Source organism: Podarcis cretensis, assembly GCF_951804945.1.
Source record: "Podarcis cretensis genome assembly, chromosome: 4".
In the NCBI taxonomy this organism is placed as follows: Eukaryota; Metazoa; Chordata; class Lepidosauria; order Squamata; family Lacertidae; genus Podarcis; species Podarcis cretensis.
Window position 1 is genome coordinate 22,193,887 of NC_137173.1, and position 12,376 is coordinate 22,206,262.

A 12,376-nucleotide genomic window follows, 5' to 3' on the forward strand; every position below is an offset into this window, starting at 1 on the left:
GGATGATGATGATTGGGCATGCTGCAGATATGGAAGCCCGAGGGACAGTTGTTTTGAGTGTTTCAGACCACTTGCTGGTGAACTTAGAGGGTCAAGAGACTGCACAAGCTGTTTGGCATAAGTTGAGAGATATGCATCTGAGACAAAATGCTGGTTCCAGTGTGATTTTCTTCAAGAAGCTGTGCAGGTTACAGTTGCAGAAAGGTGGTGATTTGCCTAGCCATCTATCTCAGTTAAAGCGTCTCAGACAGGACCTTGTTCAGTGAGACCTGGCTATTTCAGAGGCTGTGTTTGCAATGCTGATGATAAATAGCCTAGATGATTCTTACGATGGAGTAGGTGCCCAGATTTCTACAATGCCTGCTGACCGGCTAACAGAAGATTATGTGTCTAGCGTGCTCTTGAATGAGTGGGATTGCAGACAGGCTGTTAGAGAAAGCCGGGATTGTGCTGCTAAAAATGTGCTTGAAAATGTGCCTGAGTCTTCAGCAGGGGAAAGTGAAAGTGAAACTGCTGCTGTTAAAGCACTAAAGTTGAGGCGGTGCTTTTCATGTGGAGCACAAGGCCATTTGAGTTTTCAGTGCTGCAAGAAATCTTCAAAGAAAAAGGGAAACTTCAGAGGCAGAGGGGGAGGAGGACGAAATCCCCAAGCACCTGCTACTTCAAAGGTTTTGATCTCTCGCTGCTGCAATCAACGTGGGCGGAGTTTCTTCGTGATCGACTCTGGCTGTACCAACCACGTAGCCAAAGATAAGGATCTCTTTGTTCAGCTTGAGAAGCAAGAGAAAGTAATTCATCAAGCAGATGGGACAGTTCTCACGAGTGAGGCTAAGGGAACTGTGTTCTTAAAGAGCCTGAATGCAACAATTCAGAATGTCCTGTATGCGCCTGATATTCAGGACAATTTGTTGAGTGTTTCCCAGCTTGATCATCAGGGTTTTAAGGTGGTGTTTGCTAAATCTCGCTGTGAAATTCGTTGAGATGGCAAGCTCATTCTATATGCAAAATCTGTAAATGGTCTGTATCAATTGCCTTTTGTTTCAGGTACTGGTACTGCAGAAGCAACTGAGAAAGAGTGTTGCAATTTGTCTATTGATAAGAATGAGAAGTTACATGACCAATGTATTCATTATTACCACCGTGTTTATGGTCATTTGAATTTCCAGGCTGTGGCAAAAATGCCTGATATGGTTCAGGGTATGAAGCTGAAAGAATGTCCCTACCACATGAAATGTGTTTCTTGTGCTGAGAGTAAGGCAAGGCAAGCTCCCAAAGGTACAGAGTCTGGGAGAGAGGCCAAGAAACCATACAAAGTCATTCATGCAGACTTAGTGGGGCCTCTAGCGCTCTCTAGAGGCAATTCAAGGTTTTTCATGGTTCTGATAGACTCCTATTCGAAATATGTTTGGGTCTATATGCTGCAGAAAAAGTCTGAAGCCTTTACTAAGTTTCGTCAGTTTTGTAAATGGCTCAGGAATGGACATAATGAGAATGTACGTTGTATTTTCACAGACAGGGGTGGAGAGTTTTGTTCAGAGGAGTTTGAGGCTTTTCTTTCTGAACAGGGCATTGAGCATAGGACTGCCACGCCCAGATCGCCCTGGCAGAATGGTTTATGTGAGACAATAAACCAGACCCTGCAGCAAGGAATTAGAACATTGTTACATGATTCGGGGCTGCCCAATCCCTTTTGGGCCGAAGCTCTTTCGTTTTTCTGTCACGTGTATAACAGGAGGTACCAGTCTAGTGTAAATTGCACCCCGTATGAGATGCTTCACGGAAGGAAGCCATGTGTGAAGCACTTTAAAATTTTTGGGTCGGAGGTTTGGGTGCACACCTCGCAGGGTGACAAACTGAGTAAGCGTGGAGAACATGGTGTTTTCCTAGGATATGAGAAAGGGTCTTATCGTGTCCTGATCACAGACACGAAAACCATAAGGCTGACCAGGAGCATTGATGACAATCCACAATGGGACAGAGTTGGCGTTTTTCAGTGCCATCCCATTTGTGATGATGGTGCAAAAGGGGCAAAGAAAGTTAAAAGGGAGGCAAGTTCTGATGTGATTGATAATCCTGATGCCAATGTAGTTCCAGATGATGGCACAGATTATCAGAGCCCAAAAGCCTCAGGTGAGTCTGACGCTGATTCAGACTTAGCAGCTTCATATACTTTAGCTCCCCATTCTCCTGAAGAGGAGGAAGCACCAGAACAAGTGGATCAAAAGGTTTTGCGCAGATCTGAGAGAGCAACCAAGGGTGTACCACCGAAAAGGTTTTCTGAAGAGTTTGCAAAGGCTGCGGTCACATGCAACTCTGGTGGGGTTTTTAAACCTAGCATGAAGTGTGCTGAGAGTAGTAGCACAAAACGCTTCGTTTATTTCCTTACCTGACATTTGAAGGATCAGGATTGAAGGAGCAAGCATGTGTTTAAAGTGGTTTGTTCAAATCTGCCTAATTAGAAATGTCAATTTGTATCTGAGAGAAAGAAATGTGTGTGAAGATTTTTTCCAGAAGCTGCTTATTCATTTGTGTATTCACAATGTGTATTTTGTGTGAGTTACAGGCTGAGGTTTATGTTTTAACTCTTTCCTAATAGACACAGAGAGGTTGTGGTAACTGTTTAATGATGTGATAAAGTGTCTTAGATAAGGGGGGAGAGAGATACCTGCAAAAATGTTACCAAGGTTGTAAGCAGAGAACAACTTTTGGAGTGTGTGTGCAAATTGCAGTTATGTTAAAGATTCTTGAAATGGTCGGATGAAATGGGGGAGGATGAGGAGATTTCACCCCTCCCATATCCAAGAATCTCCTGAGGATTACACCAGAACATAAGTGGAATTACACCAGAACATAAGTGGAAGCAAGCCAGTTCTTACTTTGAATGGGGAAACTTTTAATTGCATTATTCTCCCACCTCTTTTCTCCAATGGGCACTCATGCTAGGATGCAGACTAACATGCAAACTAAACATTCAAAAAACTTGTTCCCTTGTGAATAACATATACCAGCTTTCCCAAGTAAATCCAAACAAAATGCAATGTTCAGCATCATTGGAATTAATAGGGAAAGCTTTGCATATCCCTAATTAAAAATGCTAAGTGGCTATCCAAGATGCTATTAAAGTTCAATGAAGCACAACCATTAGTGTGTTGGGTGATTTTTTTTATTTTAAAAAAACCACGTTGCCATCTATTCTTTCACTTTTCTCATTTACAGCCACTGACAGCTGTCAAATTAGCCAACGTAATTCATTTTGGAAACCATCAGAGTCTAAACAAGTTTTGACAACTAAGCGTGAGGAATATTGGGGGGGGGGGGGGAGAGAAGGAAGGGACAAAACATCCATAATTTGAATCTGGGATTTTTATACATAGGCTGCAGACAACAGCCAAGTGTCAAGTTTGTTGTTGTTGTCGTCGTCGTCGTTCAGTGATTGTGAATGAAGGAAGAATTAGAGCCCCAAAATTATACCTGGCAGATGTCCCTCATGGTCCAATAACATTCAGGCCATTCTATTTGAATTTTAAATGGGACAAAACAACAACAAACAACAATTCAGGGCTATGAGTTATGAAGTTAAATGACTTGGCTAGCATCAGACCTGTTGATTTCATAAGGTGAAAAAAATACATATGGATTTAAAAAGATCTCTTGAGTGAAGCAATTTATTAAAAGTCTTTCATCAGTGAAAATTAATTTGTTCATATTTAAACTATTTAGGTGAGGGAAAGCACCTGAAGGAGGGGACTGGGAGAGAAGTAACACTCCATAAAATGACTCCAGCAATGTAAAACAGAGAACAGTGCCAATCACCCCAGCGGATCATTGGGAGATCCACAGATCTAATTTGTCTAATTTGGCCCTTACGAAATGTTGTTTCCCCCTCAGTTTTACGGATCGTGCTTGCTAGAAGACTCCTTGATCTGCCAACAAACCTTTTTTTTTTTTAAGCAGGCTAAACGTAACGGTATTACCTTGTCTTTATTTTCAGAGCCAGACGCTTCAAGTTTGGTTCGGATCACGAAGGGTGTCGACAGCCTCAGGAGGACTCGCTCAAACGTGGCACTGATTTTTGGGGAAACGATCTCGAAACAGTCTTGGAACCTCAGCGTCTTGTGAGCATCGCATCTGAGCTGTTTCCGGAGCCCTTCCCCTAACTGCAGCACTAGCATGCTGGGATCAAACATCAGGTGGAAGGGGAAAGCGCGGCAGAAGTTGCTGATGCTTATCCTCAGGTCCGAGGGGGACTGGGAAGAGCCTAGAGGAAGTGCTTTTGTGATGTTTGCATTTTCGCGCTCTTTGATGACGAAAGTCAGGCAGCTGCAGTTGCCCGGGTTTGAGTCCTCGGGGCACAACTTGTCGTTTGCAATTGGCTCCACTTCGACTTCCAGTTGGTAGATTTTCCTGGCCGCCGCCTTGACCATACCCACCATGGCGAACCCAACAATCTGATGAGGGTGGAAGTAGTGGAGCATCAGGTTGCCTTCGGGAAGCTCTTTGCATAGGAAAGAAGGGGATTCCGAAGTGGCCTGCCTTCCAAACGAAGTCCTGATGTGCTCCAGCAAAGCGTCAAAGCCATTGAAGAAATCTTGCAAGGTGCCACCCACGGCTCGCAGGACCCGCTCGTTCTCGTCAAAGCAGATGTTGAAGAATTCGGCCCCAAATTTCTCCTGCAGTTCTTCAAACTTCAAGCCTGCACAGCAATGGATAGCACATATCAGCAAGAGACCACTGTTGCAAAGCAGTAGTCTTTTGGGGAGGGAAGTGGGCCAATTCAGGGAGCTACTAAGTCAAGTTTGGCAGGAGTGATGAGACTTATGGCCACCTATTGAAGAATATGGTTTTAATGGTTGGTCGGAGACTATGTTCCTTTTAGGTTCTGCAAATGGAAAGGGGCAGAGGACCAAGGCCTGAATTCCTTATCCCTCCAACTGGGCCAGGCCCAGTACATTTTGCTGCCTGAGGTGAAGAACAAGATGGCGTCCTGCCCACATTCCATGTACAGAAGCTGACTGGACTGGCATTTGAATATGACTTCAATGCACCGGAGAGCAAGAGGCTACTTTAAGAGATGTATGGCAAGCCTGTGGCACACACAGCTACAGATTTGTGGCACACAGAAACCTATGAGGGCTACCACTGGTGCCCTCTAATTCCTGTCACACAAGGCGACTGACACCCTGCTATTGGTAGGGCTGGACCTGACCAGAAAGTAAACTGATTGCACATTTTGTTATCACAGACACAACGCCCTTCACATATCTCTCTCTCTTTACCAGAGCCACAATCCTAAACCCACTTAACCTGGGAATATGCCCCACTGAATTCAATAGGACTGAGTAGACATGGTTAGGACTGCACTGTAAGTTAGCAATTTGGGAAGTCAGGCAGTACTCCATAGGAGGCCAGACTTGATGAGCTGACCTCCAGTCTATTGTCTTTGTCTGTGAGGTGGACCTCAGACTGAGCTATGGTTACATACCAATTGCTAGAGGACCAATGAAGGAGATGAAATCTCCTACCCACCACCCTTCTCCTCCTGTAATGCTCAGAGAACTGAGAACAGCGGCTTCCACACTGTCCTCAAGCACTACCCACCTGAAAGACACGCCAGGAAGATAGTGATTAGATAGACGACAGTACCAGCAAGCTATAATTTAAAACAAAAATGTATGCAACCTTTTCAAGCTCTTGTCACAGAAGCTCATGCTTATGATTAAGAAAATGTTCGGAATAGCAAGAGCTGACACTGTCAAATAAGAGACCACTGAATGACAACGTGCACCAAATGTTGTCTGGCTTGGGTAGGCTATTACCTTAAAAGGTGACTGCTAAAGGACAGCCGGCTTTAAGATGACTGCTTTGTCCTTTGCAGTCTGAGGAGTGGCTCTGTTGAGCATTTGACCCTCCGGTCGCTGATATCTCTTAGGCTGAACAGCGTCTTCTGTGCTCAGAAGCGGCAAGAAGGGGAAAAGTAATATGGGAAACTGAAGTTTCCTAGGAACCACCAAATATCTTTCTAGCAATGGCTTTGACATTTGCAAGTATTCTGCGGGCAGCTTCTTGCCTAACAGGGCAAGGAATATTGAGAAGGGTTTCCAAAGGTCGAGTCTCCATGGAGACCGTCCCTCCCACTCTCTGCTAATGCCAGCCTTCCTTTCACTTAGCAAGGATATCCAGGTTCAGGAAAAAATAAAACTACCTGCCAAACGGCACCGGCCCTCAGTGGCCTTGAGGAAGGAGCATAGGCTCAGAGATAAAGCCATTCCTTTGCATGCAGAAGGGTTCAATCCCTGGCAGCTCCAGGTAGGCCTTGGAAAGACTCAATGTCTGAAACCCTGGAGAGCTGTTGCCAATCAGTGCAGACAGTACTAAGCTCAATGGACTAACAACGTGAACTGCTTCATTTTGGAGGAAAACGTGGGGGGGGGCATTAACATTAACCAAGTCTTACGTTTCCAAGCACAATTCAAAGTGTTGGTGCTGACCTTTAAAGCCCTAAATAGCCTCAGTCTAGTATATCTGAAGGAGCGTCTCCACCCCCATCGTTCTACCCAGACACTGAGGTCCAGCGCCGAGGGCCTTCTGGCGGGTCCCTCACTGCGAGAAGCCAAGTTACAGGGGACCAGGCAGAGGGCCTTCTTGGTAGTGGCACCTGCCCTGTGGAACGCCCTCCCATCAGATGTCAAAGAGAACAACAACTACCAGACTTTTAGAAGACATCTGAAGGCAGCCCTGTTTAGGGAAGCTTTTAATGTTTGATGTACTACGGTATTTTAATATTTTGTTGGAAGCCGCCCAGAGCGGCTGGGGAAGCCCAGCCAGATGGGCGGGGTATAAATAATAAATTGTTGTTGTTGTTGTTATTCATAGTCACAGCAGCCATGCATTCAAAGGTGACTAGCACAGGTCTTTCATTGGTAGACTTATTTGCATAAGTTAGGAACATCCGCGAATCTGCTAAGAATGTCTCTCTCTCTTTCTTGTCTTCTGGCAATCAGGAGGCATTGTCCTTGCAAGTGCAAATTCCCACAGCTTACACCTGGGGCCTTCTGCATGCAAGGCGGATGATCTACCACTGAGCCATGGCCCGTAAGATGATGGGGAAAACACCTAAGTTAGTTGGCTCTGCCTATCATTGGCTCTGGTCCCATCTGCTGCTGATCTCCCAGACTTCCACACAGTACCTGAGAGCATCACTCATCACCAGGCATAACTCTGCCCTGACTTCATGATGTGGACGGGACTTGAGAGGGGTAACAGGCAGAACTATGTCTGGCAATGCATTGACTCTGATTTAAGAATCCCCTGTGCCACATGTTTATGTAACAGGTTGCAGTTTTCATACGCAACCTGCTGGTATTCTCTCCACACTGAGAGAACACCATGCAGAAAGCTTGCAGAACCAACCACAACTTCTCCACACACACCCACCCCTCCAGAATCTCCCTAAATAAAACGTTAACAAATAATTATCCAAGAATGAAAACAACAGCAAAAGACCACGTCATCCGTTTATACCAGAATATTTATTTCCTAAGGGCATGAATTAGCTACTTGGTATAAATATTCAGCAGCCCCAATGATATCAATGGAATCCCAATGGAGAAGTAAGAAATGTTGCACAATCTGGATGGCGCATTGTCTTCTGAACTTGGGAGAGGAGTGTGATTAAAAAATTTCATGCCCGCAGGCAAGAAACAATAGGGTAGGGTTGATGTGGGAGGGTGGGAATTATTTATCCATATCCGCAGGGAGAAAAAGATTATAATCCCAATGCAGTCTCCCAAATGAAGCTCAACACTTACAGCGTTAATGGCTTCATAAGGCCTTGCAGCAAAGCTATCCCCCAGTCGTTAAAAAGTGCACTGCCTTCTCCTCTACCAGGGTTTCCCAAACTTGGGTCTCTAGCTGTTTTTGGACTACAACTCCCATCATCCCTAGGTAGCAGGAACAGTGGTCAGGGATGATGGGAACGGTAGTCCAAAAACAGCTGGAGACCCAAGTTTGGGAAACCCTGCCCTATACAAACCAGCCCGTCGAGTGAGGTTATCATATAATGGGAAGGCCAAAGTGGTCCCCCTCCAGATGTTGCTGGGCTACAACCTCCATCATCTGTGACAATTGGCCATGCTGATGGGATAGGGCTGATGGGAGTTGGAGTCCAATGTTAACTGGAGGCTATTACTTCCATAGGCCCTTCTATGGTTACTGGGTGACTTTTCTGTGGTGGTCTATGAGTTATAGAACTCCCTCCCCCCACAGGCTCCTAAAAACGTCCTTTTTTATCTTTAGATGTCAGGTTAACTCTACCCTATTGACTAGAACTTTTCATAATAATAAATCAACCTGCTTTTAGCTGCTTTCAAGGAAGCATCTTGCTGGTTTTGGTTTTTAAGGTTGCTTTGCTTTAATCTGTTGTTGTGGGTATTTTTAATTACGTTTTCATGCTGTTAAGCCTCAGAGACCATAACGGTGGAAATGATGGGATATAAGTTTCTTAAATAGATTTAAAAACACATGGAAGAATCAAGGTGTCCAAGCCTGACCACCCCCACTTCAAACATAGCACAAAGAAAGTGAAACCATGCTTAACGTTGGGAAGGGAAAGGGTAGAAGCATGCTTTCACAAAGCTGGTTCCTGATTTAACAAAACACCAGTTTGCAGGAAGTCAAAAGTACGTCTCCCCTGGACCAGGAATGCCTGTTACTGCAATTATATCTCAGCCTGCAACCTGTACTGGAATTGTTTTTAGAAGTTCTATTGTTTTCTCGTTCATGTGCTGCTGCCCTAGGGTACTTTTGGAGGAAGTGCAGGAAATATATTTAATAAACAAATAATATTTTTTGTAATCTAACATAGTAGTTTAATATCCCCGTAGTCAAATATTTCTATCTCATCCCCGCCCCTGTTTCCTAATCCAGGACTTGTGCATGGGATTGACTCCAACTGCAAGCTATGGAGAAAGAGATCCATACATGTGGAAATGTTGCTGGAGACTTTCCCCCACACCTGTTCCTTTACATAAGATTTTTTTTCCAATAAATCTCATGACTCAGCCCAGTTAATCTTTTCCAGCGAGCCGCCACAGTGACAACATCCTATGGGCAGGATTGGAAAACATGGGCTGTGAAATAGAACAGGCCAGCTCCTAAGGCATAAACACATGATAGAAATCTTCAAGGGTCTTTGCAAGACACAACTTGGGGTGGGGAGCTATTTGGTGGTTAAATTCGCACCCTTAAAAAAATGCATGCAAGAGGCAAAGAAATTAGTGAGAATTTCCTTGCACAGCTTTCGACACACTATAATATTAAATGTGAGAGAATCGCAAAGCACAATTGCGGAGGGGGTGGGGAGAGATGTTTTAGCTGCTTGCAAATTCTTGGAAAGGCACTAAATGAGCAACCTGCCAGGAATTTCTCCTTCAGAAGAGATGGGGTGAGGAACCTGTGGCCCTCTAGAGGTCGCTGTGGCATCTAGAGGGCAGAGACTGTGCAGTTTGGGAGAAGAAAAGTGTAGGCACCGGAGAGGGCAATAAAAGAGGAAGGAGAGGAAGGAAATGGGCCAAGAGACACCCAGGTGAAGAAGGGGCCACACTCAAAGTGAAGCGCAAAAACAGGGTGCCTGGAAGGCAAAAGCAGGAATGCCTGCTCACAGAACTAGAGAGGGGTCCACTTAAAAAGGCCTTTAATCTATCTATGGTATGAAAAGAGAAAAATTCATAAAGGTTTTGAAAACCACATCTTCCGAAGATCACTGATAGAGGTGTGGGAGAGGTACAAAAATCTGTTGGAACCAAGACTCCCCCATTGGATTTCCCCATTGGAAGTGATGAATGTGAAAAAGATAAACATGAGGGGGAGGTGGATAACCTATGGAGAATTGATAGTAAGAGAGGGGGGGAAATGGAAAATGAAAACTTATGAAGAGGTGAAAGAATTTGTTTATGATTGGTTGCATTACTATCAGATTAGTGAAATGTTTAAAAAAGATTGTAAAATGTGTGGATATGAAGGAAAAGAATCAAAATTTCAAATAGATGTACTGAATAATGATTATAAAAAATTGTCTAAAATGTATAAAATGTTGCTGGAATGGCATACAAAAGATGAAGAGGTAAAATCGGTAATGATACATTGGGCCAGAGATTTCGGTTATAATATACAATATGATGACTGGATGAAATTATGGAATGAAAGGTTAAATTTTACGGCGTGTACCGTGTTGAAGGAAAATGTAATGAAAATGGTATATAGATGGTACATAACGCCAGTTAAATTGGCTAAAATGTATAAAACATGTAACAAGTGTTGGAAATGTAAAGAAAAAGAAGGAACTTTCTATCATATGTGGTGGGAGTGCAAAAGGGTGAAAGGCTTCTGGGAAATGATATATAATGAATTGAAAAAGATGTTGAGATATATATTTGTTAAAAAACCAGAGGCCTTCCTACTAGGATTGGTAGGTAATGAAATTAATAGAGAAGACTGTAAACTTTTCCAATACGCAGTAACAGCAGCAAGAATACTTCTGGCGCAAAGATGGAAGCAGGAAGAAATTCCAACAGTGGAAGAATGGAGAATGAAACTGACTGAATACGCAGAATTGGACAAACTGACTGGGAAGATTCGATATCAGAAAGACCAAAAGTTTATTGAGGACTGGTGGAGATTTACAGAATATCTGAAAAGCATATGTGATGTACAGACAACGCTTGTTGGTTTTGAAGAGTCTCTGTGAAAAATTAAGAAATATTGTAAAAAAGAAAGTAGGAGAAAGGAAGAGGAATGGCTAAAGGCAATAATAAGTTCAGAAATGCGTTAACAATAGAAATTTTAACGAAAGATTGGCAGAGAAACTGAGGGAAGTCAAAAATTGATGAATGTGTGATTAAATATGAGCTGACTGTATAAAAATGTTTGGAAAATGAATAAAAATTATTATTAAAAAGGCCTTTAATCATGCAGAATGGAAGACAGACAACAAGGACCAACAGAGCACTGTTAGGATGGAGTGGGAGTGAGCTTTCCACCACCCACAGTAGCAAAATCCCATAGCTTCTAACTGTGAACATTTCATCAAGGAGAAGCAAAATTCTTCCAGCCCTAGAACGTTTAGAGCACGTGTATAAGAATCTGAAGGAGCTTTTTGAGATAAGCTCACCTATTATCTGACCTACAACTTCTTGACAATGAGCAACACCATTTACAAGCAGTAGATTGCGTCCCGAGGATTTTATTAGTGGGGTCAAATATGTTGGTATACTTTGAAAAGTGGAGAGATGACGACTGAGGAGGGCAGCTGCTTTTCTGCCCCAATTCCGAGAGGCACCTAGCTAACCACTAACAGTTGGGAACATAACGTTGGACTATAAGGCAATGATTATAGCTGCATGGAAGCAACCTTGGCATTACTAAGCTGAACTCTGCAGAATGGGCCTCCGAGGAAGGGAAAGCTCAGAAAACAAGAAGGGAAACTCAGAAAAACGTCTTCTGCTAATGACACAAATGTACACGGTACCGAGTATATTTGCTGTACACTGGAGGATTCCTGAGACATCTTCAGTTTCGTCGTTGCCAGGGCGGTCTGCATAGGAGCACCGGTTAGAGAGGTTGTGGAAGTTCTTTTCAGCATCCCTGTAACTAGAAAGAAACACAAAACTGATGCATGAAAACAAAACAAAAATAAACTAGCATCTTGAATGACTGAACATAAAGAAGGACAAGCCTTCTCAGGAAGAATCAGCATGGCTTCTTCAAAGGTTAAGTTCTGCCACGTCCACATTTTGAGTTATTAAAGCATGCCAGATGGGAGTAATCCAGGAACTCTGGACTTCCAAAATATCCCTCCTCAAAGGCTATGTGTAAACTTAGCAATCAAGGGATAAGAGGAAATGTGCTCTCATTGATTGGCGACTGGCTAAAGGACTGGGAACAGAAAGCAGCAATAAATGATTAGTTAGAGCCACTGCCCAAGGATCTATACCGGGACTGGGGCTATATAAATCTCATAAATGACTAGCAGAGCCTGCAACTTAATGTTGTGGTGCATCCATTCCTCAAAGAGGACTCCAAACAACCTGGAACAGTAATCTCAGAGTGCTGTTCAGACCTTTTGGAGGAGTTTGAGGAGGAGGGAGGGTAAAAGGACCACTCCCCATGACCTCCCCTTGCTAGGCAATACAGCACTAAAGAGGCTTCCAGCTCCAAACATAAGCCCTATATAGTGGGGACAACTGGGGAAGACATGCAATTCTGGAGAGTGGGGAAAATGTGTTTTCACGTCCCTCTTCTTGCAACATAACTGAGATGAGTGTGTATGAGGGAGCTTCTTAAAGCTCACAACACACATCCTCCCCCAACCTTAAAGGTA

At 43.7% G+C, this 12,376-nt stretch overlaps 1 protein-coding gene across 2 annotated transcripts in view; it reads right to left on the minus strand.

Moving 5' to 3' along the window:
• Positions 1-12,376, minus strand: part of GUCY1A2 (guanylate cyclase 1 soluble subunit alpha 2) — a 176,553-nt gene that overhangs the window by 139,275 nt on the left and 24,902 nt on the right. For both annotated transcript variants that reach the window (XM_079973698.1, XM_079973699.1), the window contains exons 3-4: positions 11,525-11,646; positions 3,975-4,693 (exon numbers count right to left, since the gene is read on the minus strand). In XM_079973698.1, the coding sequence (XP_079829824.1) occupies positions 3,975-4,693; positions 11,525-11,646 (841 nt within the window). The remainder of the gene's footprint in view (positions 1-3,974; positions 4,694-11,524; positions 11,647-12,376) is intronic.